Genomic DNA, 19603 nt, shown 5'->3' on the forward strand with positions numbered 1-19603 from the left:
TGTCAGAGCCACCTCTATGTGGAAGGGCAGGCTCTTAACTCTGAGTCTTTACAGAATTCTAAGATAATTTACCTTGCCTTTCCAATTAGATTATCACTCAAATAAATATATTTAAGTTTGTTACTTTTTGACGAGTGCAAAATAAATTACATGGGATGCTGGTTCCTTATTGAGACTCACTTTTGTTCATTGTTTTGACCATTGCATCATTGTAACTATATGTCTATCATGTTGCTATTCTTTGTTTTTCACACGCTTTAGGGCTGACCTGTTATTTATATCCTTAAGGATTTAATAAAAAACAAAGTATGCTCAGAGTAGAGCTTTAGGAAAGGGTGGTATCTGACACCCTCATATCAGCCCTTACAATTCCAAAATCCATTGATGTCTTCTCGCCTTATTTTGAGTGTCTATTAAAGTTTAAACTTAATAATGGTTTACAACCGTTAATAGCACTGAATAGCAAATTACTACTGTTGCTCACGTAAAGTGAACAAGATTCTAATTTTCAAACCACAATGCTGGGCATATCTCTCAATTCCCCCCAAAAGTCTCTACATTTTACAGTAGGCACTGTAATCTTTTCTTCACAGATTTCTTCCGAGGCTCCTGCGGACATCCAGGCCATGTTACAAATACATCAACATTTAGTTCACATGACAAAGCCAAAGAATGAGAGAATATCCCGGGGAGGAATACGGGCATCCCGGAGGGAAGGATGAAGACTGTGACTGGGAAAACGTTGGTGAGGGGGAGGACGAGGTTGGAAGATAAAGGCCTTTGTGAGATGTTTCGGAGGGGCGTCATTTGACACCTGCCAGCACTAGCTAGCTTAAAACTGTCACGCGGGAAAACAACGCTGCCTGCTTTCTTGAGGGAAACAAAGAGAATTGCGGAAAAGGATGGTTGATTCTGTCAGGAGGTTTTTGGGAAAACAGCAGCCAAACTCTTTGTTGAATTTTGGTGATCTGGTGCCACAAGCACATAAGCTCAATAACATAGTGTTTATTATGACACAAATTCAGTACACTAACTTTTAAAGGATTTTATTTAGGCTTGAAGGCGTGAACAAGTCTTTTGATAACTCTTGAGCAGATTTTTCCATGGTTCTTACATTCACAAATTAGAAAAAAACATTCTGGAGATCTTAACTTTTTCAGGTGGGTGTTTATTTTGTTTTCAAAGAGTACATGTAGCCCCACAGTTTGTTGTCTGTGCGTTTTAGTGTGTGTGTTTGCATGCTTTTAAAAGAGAATAGCTCTGGTTTGCACATGCAGTTATTGACATCAATTAAACAGAGTGCTGCCAAAATAGGCAGGCTATCAAGTAGATCAGTGTATTTAAGCTTTTTTTTTTTGAGCCAAGGCAAACTTTTTTTTATTAAAAAAATCTCTTAAAGCGTGGAATTTTGCTAATCTCTAATGCCATTTCCTGGCCTAAAGTCATGATCACAGCCTCAGTCATGAAAGGATAAAAACTCTTTTCCCATCTTTTTGAGGGTTTGCATTGGTGTTTGGACTGTAATTAAAACAGGCCTTTTATTTTACAATTTTCAGGCTACACTAGAAAAAACAACAACCTGGGAACAAGTGTGAAAACACTCCCCATCCCTCCTCTCCCCAACCCTAATCCCCAGGTTGCTGCTTTCGCGAGTCCCCGAACAGCGGTCCTAAAATTAAGATAACAACAGATCGCTGGGTGGGAAAATATTGATAAAGACCGTTTGAACTCAGTTGGGCATTGTTAACACATACTTGAAAAAATATTCTACTTTCAACTTTTTAAAGACCCCTCAAAAAACTCACCTCACATTTCCTAAATTGAAAGTGTAATTAGTTAAAATTTGTAGTCATTGTATACCGCGTATTAATTTTGGTAAATAAGTATGCTGTAATTAATTAGTGTACTTAATTTTTAACCCGTGTTTCAAGTTTTACTATATTTTTGAGGAGCTTGGGTGAGTATGGACTGCTACTGTGTTTCGTCAGAAGACAGAGACTCCCTTTGTTCTCACGGGGTAAACCAAGAAAACATTTCACAATAAACAGTTTGGTGCAGGATCAAAAACTAGCTCACTTCTGACATGTATTGAAAATAATTCCTGATCACTTTAATGAGTTATCGTAGCCACTCTTCCCAACCTGAAACCTGACATTAAGCCCACAGCACAACAAGGAGTGAGTTTCTGTGCCATTCAACCCTTCATCGGAGGCTCGACAGCATACACTGTCCCAATATACAGACATGAAACAAACATATTGAGAAAAAACAATGAACACAACCCGATCCAAGAACTAATTCAAACTTCAATTTAACTCTTCTTAAAATAAAACAAAACTGAAAAAATAACAGGATACATAGTACTTGTGTTAATAACAAAGAAAAGTTATGCAAAGTACAATGGAAATGTAGGTTAGCATGTGGTAAAACAAGAAAGCAGCCACACAAAATAGATGCCTAGAATATAATAATTTGGGGATTATAAAAACAAAAAAAAATACTGCAAGTATAAAGGAAAATGAGTAATTGGGAGGAATAATGTTTTGTTTTAGTAAGATATAAAAGGAAAAGGTGAGGGAGCAGAATGAGAACAACAGAAAGGAAAAATAGGAAGGAGGAAGAATGAAATGAGGGCTAAAAGGAATGGAGGGATACAAAGAAGAAAAAAAAATAGGAATGACCAAAGGGAAGGAAGGAAGGAAGGAAGGAAGGAAGGAAGGAAGGAAAGGAGGGAGGCAGGAAGGAAGGAAGGAAGGAATATAGAAAGAAAGAAAGAAGGACTTAATATTTGAGTGGTCTGATGCCCAGGGACAAAATGGATATGGAATGTCTTAGGCTGAGTATTTGTTAGCAATTTTTCAAGATTGCACATGACAAGAAATATGAAGGGTTCACTGCTCTTACCGGTTGGTGTACACATTTTCTTTCATTTATTTTATTATATGGATAGTTTAGGGGGTCTGGCTTCTACGGGAGTAGATATGGTAATTTGTAACTATATTGTCACTGTCAGAGTAACACACTACTTTTTGTAATATTTAATCGGGTTGGGCAAGTAATAGCTGTGCTCAGTAAAGCGCCCAAGACTATAAATTGAGTTGTTAAACAGAGCCACTGCAAAATGCACACAATAGATGCTGAAATCATGCAAGAAAAAGATGAGAGGACTGAAAATATTCAGAATAAGGTAGTAAAATGAACTCTGCTTCACATCAACTGCATAGAATTAGCACCCATGAAACAATTGGAGCCCTTGATAATGAATGAAAAATAGATAATACCGCACTTCCTGGGCGTCAGGCTCCTAGACAAGTGTGTTTGTGTGGATGCCATGTGTGGCATTACCAGAATGTGTGGAAGCCCTCTAATTAACCAGAAATCACTAATTAACTGGATTTAAAAAGGAAACATAAAGCAATAGAAGACAGTTGGATGGATGTTCCTTACCTTGACCGTCATCTCTGCCACAAAGATGGCGGTAAAAACATAGTTGGAAACAGTCAGAAGAACCCTTTCCTGGAACATAAGACAGAGTTGCATTCGGAGATTATTTAGGTCACTTAGTTAAGATTCAAAGGGTTAGGTAAGTATCCTTAAAACTGGTAATATTACCACAAATTAAAAATAGCTAGAAATAGTTTTTAGTGTTCAGATAACAACAGATCAGTCTCCGGGTGCTTAGCAGCAACATCCGTTGCATTGCCCCCTTCCCCAGCAGGCTCCACACATCCAAGGCTCGAGAGTAATAGCTGATGACAGTAAATTATGTTACCAGGCTGCCTTGGTGGATCCTGGGTCTCTCCAGAGCTACTGTGATGCAATTGAGGAAGATGAAGACCAGCACCACGTAGTCAAAGAGCTTGTGAGCAATGATTGACTGACAGAGAGCCCTGAACCTGACAGAGAAAAAACACAAGAGACTGTGAAAGATTTGTTTCTATAATATTGTCAAAGACAACATTCTGGGGCATTACTTAATCATGCAATTGCCGAGGGTAAGGATTGTTCCAAAAAACTTGACAATTTTTAAAAGTTTGAACTGGTGTTTCTTACCACAAGATATCTTTATTAATTGAATTGTTTTACTCAAATAAAAGGTAATGAATATGATAATGTAATCGTCTTATACAAACCAAATACAAATAAAACCCTTACGGCAAGAAAAATGTGTTAATTCATTTTAACTTCACAAATATTCTTCATTATTTTAAGATGACCACACAAAGTGTTGTGCAGTGTGTTTGGTTGAATCCCTGTCCTTCTCCAAACAAACAAAAGTGATTGTTTTTGGGTCATATTGTTTAAACAACACTCATGGGTCAAGTTAAAACAAATTGGTTAATTTTGTTTGACCAAGCTTCCTATCCCCAGGCACACAACCATCCACCCTGCAAAAAATAAATAATAATAATAATAATAATAATAATAATTTTCATCCTACTAAGTAACCTTCACACAAATAATTTTGTTCAAAATAGATTAAAAAAAAAGTTATTTCTGCTCTTAACTCCCCAGGGATCATGTTGTTCATAGCAACATAAAATAGTCAACCCAAGAAAACATTGTATTTGAAATCCCCAATAATTGTCTTGTTCATTACAACCTAACAAATTAAGTCATATCCTACAAACCGCCCTGAGAGTTTCTTCTACCTGCATCCAAACTACAGACAGAGGGCCATTTGCAGCTCATTAAATATTTTTTGTTAGCCCGTATGATCTACCGAAAACAATGTTTTTTTCTTAAAACACGTTTTTAAACAGGTAAAGCTTTTGTTCTCAACTTTTTTTCGGAAACACTTGTAATATAAATGGTTGTATTCATTTGTTTATACTGTTAAGGTTTCCATTGTATTTACTTAATAAAAACATTCTTTGTGTCTAAAATCTTTGAGCGTTTTGTTTAAAATCATACTCGTGAACTAATTCAAGAGGGGAGGATTCAGTTGTTTAAGGATCATGACATTGCTGGGACGAACGTATCTGTATTGGATCGGTATTGAATGCCTGTATTTACTTGCATCAGAGCGATACCAAAAATCCAGGTATAACTCCTATCGTTTAATATATCGAACTATTGCACTTGAAAAAGGGCTCATCTGAAACTCAAATTCAAACTTTGTCAAGTTATACCAACATCTGTATATCTCTACAAAAAGGGAGCATATGGTATTGTCTTTTAAACCATCTGGAGAATTATATGTTTGAGCATGTGTTAGAAATTTCTCAGTGATGGCAATGACTTATTACACAGAGATTTTGTAAAACAACTTTCGCTTTGTGCCTGCCACTAGTTTATCCCTTACTGAGCCTGAGCTGACATTTCCTCTGAAGTCAGATCATTTGTTTACTGCTACGCTTCTCATGTAAGGATAAACATACAATGCAAACAGGACTAAATTCACACTCTTAAACTGTACAAACATAACCCCCGACGCACCCACAAACACACTGCATGACAGATGGCACCTGCCAGCAAGCCAAAACGCAGCTCCGCTCCCTCGGGCTTTCCTTAAGTGCCCATTGTGGCAGGCCTTCGGGGGCGTTCCCAGCGGTGGGGAAAACAAAAGCTCAGATGATCGCCCTAGTCAATATAAGTCTGTGGACGGGAACAAATTCTGCAGACGGAGCATCGGCGGGGGTTTTAACAAGCCGATAACATTAGTTATTGTCAAGGTAATAGCTTTTTTTCAAGGCTATGCTCCTTCTCATCCATTAAAGCCAGTTCTGTTCAGTCTATATAGGTGATTGAAAGGTACTGTAAAATCACTTGAATAGGGTTCCACCAGCCAAAATCAATAACTATTGTTATTTGTGTACAGCACCGTCTCCATATTTATGATCATGTATTGTTGGTCAAACTCCTATCAGGGCTTTCGAGTTGATGCGTTTTGTAAGACTAGTAAACTATAACCTCAGATAAACTCTTTCAGTCTAACCCCCTTAACGTTCCTCTAAAATTAACCTAAAATCCCACTCCAAGACATACCCAAATTACAGCTGTTCTTGAACTGTTTGGAGACTATTTTGGTCTCTTTTGAAATGAAACACACTAAAATGATGTCCCAAACTGAAATAATCACTGCAAGTGCTACTAACATTGAGTAATCTGAGTAGGAACACACATAGCTATAAGGTTATCCTCAGTAGGGTCGCGGGGGTGCTGGAGCCCAACCCAGCTATCTTCGGGCAGTGGGCAGGGGACACCCTGAACTGGTTGCCGGCCAGACGCAGGGCACACAAAGCCAGACAGCTCACTCGCTCATTCACACCTAGGGTGCATGTCTTTGGAATGTGGGAGGAAAAAAGGAGAGCCCGATCTCATCACCTCAGAACTATGCCGTACACGCGCTTTCCACTGCACCGGCATGCTGCCCAAGGTTTTTATTCTCGTCTGAATTTATATGCAATCAAATGCCTGCATAAGAGTGTAGCATGGGCATCTTAGCTGGTAAACAGGTGAAAAAATAGCTTGAAGCTATACCTGGTACCTTGTCAAATTTGATCACAATCTGAAAAACTAAACATTGTATTTTAAACATTTTCCTAAGGAGAGGTCTAGGCGTTTCCAAAAGTGGTCATTTGGAGACGATGAGTTAACAGCTATAAAACCTTTGCAACTGTGCATTTTTCCAGACATTTTTCTAGACATTTTAAAAGAGTTGTGAATGTCTGACTTCAAAATTGTGCACACTTGCGAGTAACTATGACGCGTAAAATTAAATAACGAGTGTCGTTATGCATTAGGGCCGATTTTTTTTTTGTTTTAATCTATCAACATTATTGTGTGTTTTGAAGTAAATATTTTACACGGTTGGATCCACTGGACAGTCATGGATGAAACAAGTCCATGTTTGCAGAATATCATCCCATGAGCTGACTACCCAGGGGACTTATTAAAATATGCTAGCATATACTTTTCGGGTACGGACGCTCCCCTACTTATAAACATCCGACTGACGTAAAACGGTAGATACGAACAGTTTTTTCCGAGATGTCGCTAAATACCTGGACATTGATGTTAGTTAGATTTTGAATTGTGTGCACATTTTTCCGAATACAGGACATTACTGTCATGCTTCCTCCCGCCACTACCGCTGTGTGGGGCTGTGAGAGGTCACCCAGCATCCACCCGGATATGAAAAAAATCCGCTTCCTCTTCCTAATTCGTGTGTAAACATTTCTCCTTCACCTGCTCATAATCTGCCCCCAATGTAGCGTGTCGTTTTGTGTTGGTAATGGATTGCTCCTTGTTCACGAAAAAGTACTCAGAAACACTTACGGTCTCTTTGGAGAGCGACAACCATCAGCACCCTTTTATTGTAAACACACGGTACTCCCACCAAAACTAAATTCTCGCACTCCCCTACACTCGCACCAAGTCTCGTGACATACGTCGCCTTACTTACATCATTCATGCAGACCTCACATTGTACCCCTACACCATCTTCAGCGCGCTAAGAACTTTGACATTTATACTGCTTAATATCTCATGTGTCCATTCAATATGGTTGGTGTAAAGTGTAAAGAAGAGGTGAGACGATTCTTTTGAAATTAAAGTGGAATAAGAAAGCTTTATGTGGTTGAGGAAATGGTCGGAACGCTTTTTTTGGCCACTTTTTACCACGGAGGACCTATTATACTCATTTTTATTTATCTTTATAGAGCACATTATTTTATGAAATGTTTATTTTTTAGTAAAAAAAAACAATACAGGTTACATATAAAAGCCTTTACATACTTATATATATATAAACCTTAAACATACAAAATCTAGCACTGAAGCAATTCACGAACAAATTCAACGTCTCGTTTATAAGTAGGGCAGCATCTGTATCTTGTTTCTTCCTTTGTGATGAAATTGTCAGCATATCTTGAATACCAAAATAACTGGTGACATGGTAAAGACATGTTACGGTGTTAAAATCAACCACTGGTTCACCCAAAAACTAACTCTTGCCCAACATTGGGTCTAGCAAGAGAGTAAAAATGGGGGGCAAAAAATTGAAGCTTTTTGTACTCATCATATTTGACCTTGCGGTGACCTTGAAGCTTTGGCGACTCATAGTAAGTCAACCACGAATGGAACGGCTCCTTGAGCCTGCTCTTTGAAGTGAACAAAGGAGCCAACTCCCCGACAATCAAGAGTCAGCTCCCATCAAGGATTTCCTGTTGCTGACATACAATTGGTTCAGTAGATAAAAAGTTAAAATTGCTATTGTTATTTATCATCTATTTTCTGTAGAGCTGGACATATTTTAGTCAATATTTCCTGTGTTTTCAGGAACATTGTGTTTCACGATTAGCTTTTAAAGGTTTAAAATTTAGAGTTTATTCTTGAAATCCATAGTTTATTTGTTGTTGTGCTATAAAATATTTCGTTATGTGACTTTTTTTAGGGATTTTAAAGTTGTGTTTATTGAAACATTAAAAGTTTAATTGAGTCTACTTTACAGTGAACAATTAATTATATATTTGTAAAATTAATCATTATGCCATTTTATGCATAATGTTATATAATAATTGACTACACATAGATTAAGAGCCGTTTGGAAGCTGAGCCAAAAAAGCTGAGTCTACTACCGGTACAACTACAAAACAAATCATACATTTTCATATGAGGATTTCAATGTGGAAGAGGGACAAAAAAAAAAAAAACCACAACGATGACACAAACTAATATAAAAATTGCTCTCTCACTTGTTTTGTGGGGAAAAGAGGTAAACAGACCAATCCTCTCGACTCTCGCACCAGGCCGGCTTGTACACCTCAATCATCTTCTGCACACGGAAACAAACACTCTGCATGCAGGAAGATGTAGAACAAGAATGAGAAAGGTACGTTTGATTGCTTCCATTTAGAGAAATTGACATGCAATATGTTGAGAGTAATGGTATAGATTAACATTCTAATAAAATGAAACCTGAGGAGTCTTTCACCATTTTCACCATAATGAGGCTTGACTTTGTTTACAGTTCTTTAGCAGTCTGATTACAATGAAAAATAAAGTACACATTTTGGATGTTCTATTTGGTTCAAATTCGGTTTCAGGATGTTAAAATATTGTTTTCCTGTTAAATCCGTTTGACTATTTGACTTATCACATTTCATTTTGTTTTAGTTAATACGCTTCATGATTATCTTTGTATTTAAGTGTAGTATTTATGTCTGCTTGTGTTTATTGGATGTCTCGTCCGGTCATTGTGCATTCCATGCACTTTTTAAGTGATTTGCTTTGTGGCTGGGCCTTTGCCAGACCACTCACAAATTCCAACAAGTCAGCTTAAATGCCCACGGTTTATATTAAGGTCATCTGAAAACAAAAATCACGACATTCAGAGACTCGTCTTTTAAACTATGCCGACAAATACCGGCCCATTAGTTTTTACTGAGGCATTTTGGGGACATTGTCTCATGAACAAGCCAGGAACGTATTTTGTCTTTTTGTTTGTTTGTTTATTAATTATTTTTTGTTGAACTTTGTTTTATTGTAAAAAAAAAAAACATTTTGAACTTATCTGCTCCAGCGCTCTATTCTACACAGAAGTACAAAAAAATAGTAGAATTTAACACACAAAGAACAAATTTCTTCAGAGACTGGACCAAGAGAAAATTATAGTTTCATATACATTTTGTTGTCACATTAGGTTTTCAATATGTGGGTAGACTTTTAAATTGGGTTTGAGGTTTTAAATTAGAATCCAAATTATCTTTATTGTCATTGATTTCAATGTTGAAAAACAATGTATATGAAGGGATTTAACATGGAAATCCAGGGTAAAACAAGTAATATGCAGACTTGGAAGGGAAAAAAGATAAACACTATCAGGATAACTAGGCAAAAAAAAGCAATTACAATGATAATTAAAACACACTACTTAAAAAACTGGCCTAAATTATGAGAATAATAATGCAATGACGAGGCATAGTGCATTGAAAATAGGTGCTTAACTTTTAGCAGCAGCAAATAGCAAAAAAACAATTTATTTTACTGTTTTTTGCAACGGTATATAAAAAAATAAGGTTTCTTTGAGTGGTTTGGGTATTTGGAGTATGTTTCATAAGACTGAAGTAAGATTTAAAAGATTATGATTTGAAACCAAGTTCTTGTTTGAATGGAAGTTATAATTTAGGGTTTTAAACAAAGGTTAGGGACTCAAGTATTTAAGTCTTGTCCAAGACATAGATATGAATTTAAAACTATGATTACAATTCAGCAATTTAATTTAGGATTGATGTTTCAAGTGATGGTATCATACTTGGGTTTGATTTCAAATGGTTTCAAATGCAGTTTTAAATCTAGTTCCATTGCATGGAAAAAATGTACAGGTAGGGGATTTAATTTGTGGTTTTAAAGCTTGACTAAGCTTAGAATGTTTTTACACTGTTTATTGGGATTTTATTGTCAGGATAACAATTAGGATTTTAAGACATGGGAAAGAGTTCAGTTCTGTATTTTAGTTTAGTTAGTGGTTTGAAGGCAGGCCTACAGTTTCAAATTGTTCATTCCAGAGATTGTGTTTGAAGTTAGGTTGTGGTGCAAAAAAAAAAATCTTGATTATTTTCAAGTTTTTTTATTTCACTCACATAGTCTGTTTCTTCATCCAGGTCTGTTCGTGCCTTTCGCGCGTTGACTTGTGGGAAAATATCAACCGTCAGTCGGCTTTGGGGTCCATGAGCCTTGCCGTTACAGTCCCGGTGGTCCATCCCAATGCCACTCCCTGTGCCTGAGCACCCTGTGACGGATTCCCTGCTCCTTTTCGTAGGGTCCATGTTGCTAGTAATGGGGGGTGGGTGGCACCCCCGTCCTGCTGCCTGGAGAAGTTCAGGTAGCTCCAGGGACAAAGCACGGCGATCCCTCCTGGAAAGGAGGATTCTGGAAGTGGGAGGACAGGGCAGGGTTGGAGCATGGTGTGGATACAATGACCGAGACAGGAGGGACTCCTGTTCAGCTGGTTGTTGGCACGGATACGGGGCGCGGGTGCTGTGGACACGGAGGCTACCTCCCACCAGAGGGGCACCACCAAAGCCGTAGTTCCTGCGTCCGAGGCTGTTTGAGCTGGACCTTGGGGAGAAGTGAGAATAAAGGAGAGATATCGACACTATTTGTTTTGCATATGCTTTTCATTTAGAGACCAATGAAGCAGTCCCGAAGGCTGCTGATCTTAAGGTTGGTTATTAATGATTGTCTTGAAGAAACAGGAATAAAAATGGCTGAATACGAATTGTTTCTAACCTGCGTCTCCACGCAGATTGTGGAGGGAATGGGCGCCCCCAGTTGTGGTAATTGGAACTGCGACCATGACGCTGGGAAAAAAAAAACAAATTTTTGTAAATTTACAGCGGCCTACATATGTCAAATATGATTTTCATGCAGTGTGTTAACACTGCCGCCTAGATGAAGTTTGATCTAGATAGTTTTTAGACATGAAAATATACAGAATTTTCTGTACAATAAAGTTTACCTAAACCCAAAATTTGCCAGAAATTTGCAAGTGCGCCTTATAATGCAGTGCACCTTATAGGCTAAAAAATGTGGTTAACCTAAATCAAATTGGACATTTATAATCACAATTAAATGCTAGTGATACATTTTTAGTTTTGTGAACACTCAAAATAAGGAGAGAAGATAATTATGGAATTTGGGAACTTGCAAAAAGAACAGGATATGACTGCACAAAAATTCATAATGACACATTTCAAATCTCTTCTAAAATACCTCTTTTGAGCCCTCTCTTTTTATTATACCTCCTATGTTTCGAAAAGCAAATTCATCCTTAAGGGTTTGAAAATCAAAGAACAGCATCATTATTGGCAAAGAGTGACACAGACATAAACAGTGCATAATAGTCAAAATAACGAACAACAGCGAGAAACAATAGTCTAAAGAATGAACAGGCGCCCTAAGAAATCTCCTTTGCAGGTAAAAAACGAATATACATATACTGTCATGGTTACTGAAGCGGGGCACCTGTGGCTGCCACATTAACGGCAACAGCCACGGAGCCTAATTGGCTGTTGGACTCTTTTTAAACTCCTGTCTTCTGAAAAGAACCCGTCAGATGGTCTGCTAACCTATGCTCCCAGCTAGGCAAGCTTTTGTACTCTCCGAATATATTCTGCCCTGTTTCCTGTCTGATAGCTGTTGCCGGCCTCTTTTCCGGACCTGTTTATGTTTTTGCTCCTCCGCCCGGCCATCGACCTGTTTTCTCACTGTAAACCACTGCCTGCGCTCGGCACGGAAGTTCCACTCCCGCGTTCCTGCTATCTGCTACCCGTGACCGACAATCATCGGATCGTGGATGCAAGCTCTCTTTTCTCTTCTAAATACAACTGAGTAAACGAACGCAATTGGGTCCCGTCTCTGTTCCTGGTCTGTGACATATACATTTACCGTTTATGATTGACGTATTTTAGTGGTGAAACAAGATTTTATAATGATAGTTTATGTTCAACATAATACATTACCATTATTTTCTAATGTTTTTTTTTCTGATGCAACCTTAAAATCCTTAAAATTCTTACATGTGAAAAAAAAAAATCACAAAAAAATATATATATTTTTGAAAGAGTGCCTTATAAACTGCGCACCTTATATTCCAGATAATACGGTCCCTATCATATGATTTGAATTTCATTATTACGCAGCATTACATTATTTTTTTGTTTGGCTTTTTGTATAAATGTTGATGAAGCTTTGACAAATGCTCTAAAGTAGGAAACATTTCCATTGGTCGTATGATCACTCTTTGTTGTCACTTGCGAGAACCGATGCTCACACAATCTAGCTGAGATTGCACATTTATGATCATAAATGGTATTTTTGGGGTAAGCTTATTTACCAATCATAAAAGATTCTCAGTACTCAACATGATAAATCATCAACCGCAGGTCAAACTTTTATGAACAAGCAAAAAAATGGTCTATTTGAAACGATGCTGTCCTTAACGCTACACCTTTTAAAATGCAAACCCCCCAAAAGTCTCATGCTTATTTTATTTTTTGGGGAAAAGAAGGCAGTCGTGTTTGTCTCAGCATGTCTAATCCTCTCAGCATGATGGACCTAATTATATGTTTTACCCCTCGCCAAGACGCGATCCCGAGCTGCTGCCGTACGTCAGAAAGGGAAAATAATTCCTTGTAGCCGTTGCTATGGAAACAGTAATGAAGTGTGCAACAAGGGAAGTTAAGTCCCGTGTGTGTCAAATTGTATTTTAGACACCGCAAATTGCCGTCAGCATAATTTGTTACGCACTTTAAGCCACAAGCCACGGGCAACAACTAAAACAAAAGTAAATACTTAGAAGCTGAGGTAGGTTCTTCCTTTTAATATATCCTAAAAAGTCAACATTTTCAGGAATTGGACTGGAATATTTCATCGCTCAAACACACATAATTTTTAGTTTGACAAAAGCAAACTGTAGTCATTGAGAAACATGGCACCTCTTGTGGCCGTAAGCAGCATATTGATGACACCGATAACATGTTTATCTAAAACGTGCTTTGTTATTTTGCTAAAACTGTTTACCACATAATAGAAAAATAGTGTTCTCAGCTATGGTGCCTTAAATGCAGTATCATATCTGTTATGTCAAAAAAGGGTTTCTATTCTTCATAACAGGGGTCAACAACGTGGTGTCCACTGGCACCAGGCAGCCCCATAAAAATACCTGAGAAGCCTGTGGGATGGTTCTGCAAGTATCTAACCAGTGTTGTTGTCCCGGAGTGTTGGACAGACCCAAACACAAGACACAAGGGGTATGATCTGACCCCCACATGAGAGGATGTTTAGTTAAACAAATAACTTTACAATAAGGGGATTTGGGATTGGGATAAGAGGAGAAGATCTTGTAAGTTAGGCTTGTGAGGGAAACCAGACAGGGGGTTTTGGGAAGAAGTAGAAATTTGGGAAAACCTTTTAGGACGATGGCCTGGGTGGACAATTGTGAGGACAAGGAGCGTAACAGAGGAGGGTATGGTGTAACAAAACTGGAACATAAATGTGAAGGCTTGTCGTTTTGGAGCTTGGAATGCTTCGGGAATCAAAACAGTTGAAATGATTCAGGAGTCCAAGAGTGGACTGACGTTAACCGATTTAAACAATCAGTCTAGGATGGTGAGGATTACTCTGTTCCCCTTGGTGGTGGGCAGACCGGTGACAAAATCCGCAGAGATGTGGGACCAGGGTCATGGTGGTGTTGGGAGCGGTTGGATAAAGCCAGAGGGAGTGGGATGCATTGATTTTAGCAGGGGGCAAGAAGAAGGCGAGGATTTGGTAGAGAAACTCGACAAGATGTCCCCGACTTAGATGAGTCCAGTCTTTTTCTGGAAAGACTGAGCAGAAGGAGATAAAATGGTCCGTTCAACCACAATAAAGACAATGGCCCTCACAGATACGTCGTGCACGCTTCCCACCTGAGAGTCTGGCACGACCCAGTTGTACTGGTTTCTCCCAGGGAAAGGCTCTGGTTGGACAAGGGGGAGCGCCGGGAGGGGAATGGAAGGTGGAGTGTGATAAGACGGGCTTGGGATCCAGCTGGTCCTTTCTGTTTGTCGGGGCCCGAAGGCGGTGTGCTATACGGACAGGTAGACTGATGATAGCATGAAGGCTCGTCCCAGGTGGCAAGCTCGTCCCTAACAGCTTTGGAAAGGCCATGATAGAAGGCACTCTGGAGGGCTTGGCCGTCTTCCCTACCACTTTTGGCCACCAGGGTTCAGATCTCAACAGAGAAGTCTGCTACTGAATGAACGCCTTGGCGAAGGGTATTGAGTCGTCTGGAAGCCTCATCCTGATTAGTTAGGTGGTTGAAAACACGTCGTAGCTCACAGGTGGGATAGGGATCGGGCTGTTGATCGAACACCAAGGAGCTCTGCGTGAGGAAAGCACTTGCTTCTCCCTCAAAAGTTAGGGGCGGGGCCACAGAGGGGTCATGAACTGCAGTGGAGGAAGTGGTTGACTTTAAAAAAAAATCAACCCACGGTTAGTACGGGTGTGTGAAATCCTTGAAAAAGCTTGAAATTTATGTTGTGTTTTCTTTGCCATTGCATTTTTCTACCCTTGTGATCACCAGCAGCTGATATTAATTGTATCACAATGTGCTATGAAGCACAATAGCCCCCTACAGTAGCGCTCAAGAGGACAGGGCACTATGAAATGTGTAAGTGCAAGGATTACATTCAATTATTAACATTTATTATGGGTCATGGAAAAAAAATAAAGTCACATTTTCCAGTGTTCAATTGAAATGGGACAACATGTTTACCCAACATATTAGGAGACATTTGTCTCAAAAATGTTCACACACGTATTGTTTAAATCCTCAAATATATTCACGATTTATTCAAAAAAAAAAAAAAAAAAAAATCACGTCTCGATAAATGCGCACGGAAAATTATAAATTTACAAATATAAATTTGTAAATTGCAGAAAGAGTTATTGCTCTGTAAAGTACATGATTCCCACCGGATTTGTTATTTTAATCGTACGGGAGAAATTGAAAAAAAGTCTCTGAAAATCCTTCAAAAGTACTTGAATTGGGCCATGAAGAAGGTGTTCGAACCGTGTTAACTGCACATCTAATCATTACACCTGGTAATAACATAGGAACAATTTAGTTAAAACATAATGAATTTTTATCTTAAAATTCATATAAATACATATAAAACTGTCAGCTATTTGCGCTAATTAATAACAAATAAAGTAGCACTGTGGTTCCAAACGGATTGGTGATCCCCTGGTTTATACTCTGTAGGCCACATCTACACAGGAAGGCTTGGCACTACTGTATGTATCAATAGGTATCTCCAAGGGCTTAACTGGAGCACAACATAGTATAATTTTATTATAAACTCGAACAATTATAAGCATTCACACATAAAATAATGACAGTAAAATGTCAGTGATATTTGACAGACCATAATTCTGTCACATTAGTGGCTTCCAACATAATGGGGATTTTATCAGCTTAATAAAGTAAATTTCTATCCAAAAAGCCAGCTGCATATTTTCTTATTTGACTTCATTGAATAACACGTGTGGCATAATGTATCATCATGCAAAAGAACATCCATCATTGTCTGACCTTCGCCGTACCGAACATGTGGACAAATAATCGACGCGGTGATTAAAAACCAAGATTGCGCCGTCCATTGCATTGCAGCCGCGTTTCAATCAATCCACAAAGTGTCAGGTGAAGTCCAATTAGGACGAGCGGCTGCTCTCTGAAATTGATGATCACATTTAATCATTTATAAATGCTGAAGTCATGGAGCACTCAATCTTGTTTGTATTAGTCATCAATGGATTAGTTAGAATTGTTCAGTGTTTTTGGGCGACACGCAACGTACCATGCGTATTTGAGGAATCATATTTCGATACATCTGAAGATGTCTATGAATGCAGGAAATGTATGCTGATAATGTTTCCTGGAATTTTATGAATGCGAGCAACTTTTGAAATTGCACACCTCTAAACCCACAGGATAAAAATTCAAAATGAAAGCAGCGAGTGAAGGTATTTATTGAGAATGATTCTGCATTTTACTAAAACATACACTACCATTCAAGCGTTTGGGGTCACTTAGAAATGTCCTTATTTTTTAAGGAACAACACTCTTTTGTCAATGAAGACAACAATAAACTAATCAGGAATACAGACCACACATTGTTTTCAGTGTTTTGATAGTACATTATATTTGCTAATTGTCGTATAAGGCTACTGGATTGTTGGAAATCCCTTGTGCAATGAAAAATAAAAATTGCCAAGAAACTGAAGATCTCCCACAACGGTGTGTACTACTTCCTTCAGAGAACAACAGAAACAGAGTAAAGAGAAGAAGTGGGAGGAATAACCAAGCAAGAGGACAAGTTCATTTGAGTCTATCGTTTTGAGAAAGAGACGCCTTACGGGCTGTTTTGCGGGTACTATTTAACTAAGTTGGTTGAACTTAGTTAAATAGTACCCGCAAAACAGCCTTTAGGGTGGAGTGGCAAAGAAGAAGCCATATCTGAGATTGGCCAACAACCGGAAGAGATTCTCATGGACAACTCATTAAATAAATAAAGTAAATAAAAGAGGTACTTTGTCATGGACTACACAACATTGTTTGGGTGACCCAACTCTCTCGAACGTTAGTGAAAATAAAGAAAAAGTTTTAGAAGGTTTTATAAAACACATGCTGAGTATACCAGCGAAAGGGAACGTCTCTCCAGGCTGCTCTTTCCCCCGCTAACCAAGCTGCTGTTTCGGGAATCGCCAGTACAGCTCTGCCTTTCAGAGGAGTGCGAGCCCCCCCGGGACCCTGGAAGGACACCCAGCTCCAGGTGGCCGTTGGGAGTCAAGGTGCAAATTCTGGGATCTGGATAATGAATTTGAAAATGAGAGAAATGAGACAATGTCTGTTCATGATATTTTCAAATTTCCAAATACAGTGAAACCTCTACATTAGGAGCATCAGTAGCATCAGTAGAAGGTGGAATGCTTGTCTTGGAATGAAGAGGTTTCAAGTTCGATTCTCGGCTCTTCTGAATTAAATGTGAACGGGTCCTTGATCAAGACACTGAACTCTTAATGTGTTTTGCATGACTGACTCTGCTTTCGGTGTGTGAGTGTGTTTGTGTGAATGGTTAAGTGTAAAGTACATCGAAAAGTGCTTTGGAAGGTGTTCAGTGACTGGTTAAAAGGTTTATAGAAATGCAGTCAATTTACCGTTTAGATACAAGTTACTTTGAATACGAGAAATTTAAAACATTAGATGTGTTTGCTCAACACGCAAGGGAAAATCCAAGGAACAAGAATTTCCAGGCGCTACCACATCAGATTGCTTATCACCATTATTAGCTTATCCCAGTTCACAGGAGGCGGAAACTAATCTCCTTGGATAGGTTTTTCTTCAAAATACCTTTAGAAAGTGAAACTGTTGTGGGTCCAGTTAAGAGGGCACAATAAAGTGCGTATGAGAATTTAAAGTTACAAAACCTTCAATTCAATGTGTAGAGTAGGTTCCTCAACAGTCTTGCTCTCCACCACCCTTCTTGCACGCATACTCCTATATTGATTAGCATGGTAAGGACCCATAGTAAACTTGCATTTTATTTCAATAATATTATATAATTTATGTTAAAACTGTATTTTATGTTCAATTGCAATTTGAATTTCTTTTAAGTGATCAGGAAGATGCATGTAAACTAATACACCCATTTGCTTGATTGTTTATTTTAAGCATCATATTTGAGAAATATTGTCCAGGGTTATGTAATACAATTATAAGGTTTTACCTGAAAATTTCAGGGACTCATGCTTCTCGCTCTCGTCAAAGTTGGAGGAAGAATGCTCATCATCCGAGTAGGAGCGATTTGCGTCGCCCTGTTGGTCAAATCCAAAATGGACTAATCAACAAAAACCCTCTCATGACGACAACTTCTAAATGCTCCGCTCACCTCTGCCTGAAAGCCTTCAACCAAGATGGCCACCAGCAGGTTGAAGAGGACGTAATTCCCAAAGGTCATGAGCGCAACAAAGTAGAGGGCAGCCAGTGGTGATGTCGCAGCCATGCCGTTGTACAAAACAGCATTCCAATCTTCCTGGGTCAGGATCTACAACAATATTATGGACAGTTCACACTAACTCCTTCACTTACTCACTCACCATTGTTTTCCATTATTGTTCATTTTAGAGAGGAAAAAAAGAAAATCTGACAAATGTTTGCTCCGGATCATCCCAAGTACCTGGAAGACGGTCACGATGGCCCACAACAGTGAGTCAAAGTTCTTCCTGTCCGGCACCGTGTCCCCTGTGTCGGTTTTCAGGCTGAACTTGCAACCAAAGATGTGCATCCCCAAAATGCTATTGCACAGAAATCAAGCACTGATTAACACACAATCCAAACATACACTGTGTATGGCATGACTGTTTACATTAAGAGAGAAGCACTAAAGTTGTTCGTGTTATCTAGTGAAGGAGTTCCTCGGCCCTGAGGCCAATGCTGCTGCCCGAGCGTCAGCTCTTCACTTGTTGGAGTGCCTGCTTGTTAAAGCGTGACACACAGCCTAGTGTGTCTCCCTGTTTCATTGCATCCGAGGCTAATAGTCGGACACTGTGATCCTCCAAGGCTGCTCTGGTAGCACACAAAACACTCCATGTATAATAGCGGATGGCAGAAAATACTCGAAATTGGTGGAAATGAAGATGCATTTACTTTAAAGATAGTGTGATGCACTCAAATGACAAAGAGTAAAAAGCCATTCAAGCAAAAGCTGGATCGTACGAACGTTTGTGATCGGAAGAACGAAAGGTTACAGACTAAGGAACAAATAAACTAACAGAGTAGCTAACATTTGTATTTGTAATACAACTATGTAAATGAAATTCATTCATTTAAAAGATGATTAAATATTAGCATATGAGAATAAGTACTTGTGATGGAGTAAGATTATTCTAGTCAGTGAGTGTTATTTCTGTTTTATTCTTGGGGTGGCGCAGGTTCATTTTCAGTTGAATAAAACTAGGAGCACTTGTGTTGACAGGTATCATACCCAGAAGGGCAAAGGGTTTTGACCACTACCCTAAACACGGAGGCTAGCTTAGCTGTTTTGTCTCTTTCATT

General features: G+C 38.8%; 1 protein-coding gene across 1 annotated transcript in view; it reads right to left on the reverse strand.

Annotated features, from left to right (window-relative positions):
- Positions 1-19603, reverse strand: part of cacna1ib (calcium voltage-gated channel subunit alpha1 Ib) — a 142158-nt gene that overhangs the window by 51047 nt on the left and 71508 nt on the right. The window contains exons 12-20 of the mRNA XM_088342921.1: positions 18726-18843; positions 18438-18593; positions 18276-18363; positions 17187-17356; positions 11236-11306; positions 10587-11064; positions 8700-8800; positions 3773-3896; positions 3448-3516 (exon numbers count right to left, since the gene is read on the reverse strand). Of these exons, the coding sequence (XP_088199047.1) occupies positions 3448-3516; positions 3773-3896; positions 8700-8800; positions 10587-11064; positions 11236-11306; positions 17187-17356; positions 18276-18363; positions 18438-18593; positions 18726-18843 (1375 nt within the window). The remainder of the gene's footprint in view (positions 1-3447; positions 3517-3772; positions 3897-8699; positions 8801-10586; positions 11065-11235; positions 11307-17186; positions 17357-18275; positions 18364-18437; positions 18594-18725; positions 18844-19603) is intronic.

This window comes from Urocampus carinirostris, chromosome 8 (genome assembly GCF_059441175.1).
Source record: "Urocampus carinirostris isolate Australia breed hairy pipefish chromosome 8, RoL_Ucar_1.0, whole genome shotgun sequence".
NCBI classification, from domain to species: Eukaryota; Metazoa; Chordata; class Actinopteri; order Syngnathiformes; family Syngnathidae; genus Urocampus; species Urocampus carinirostris.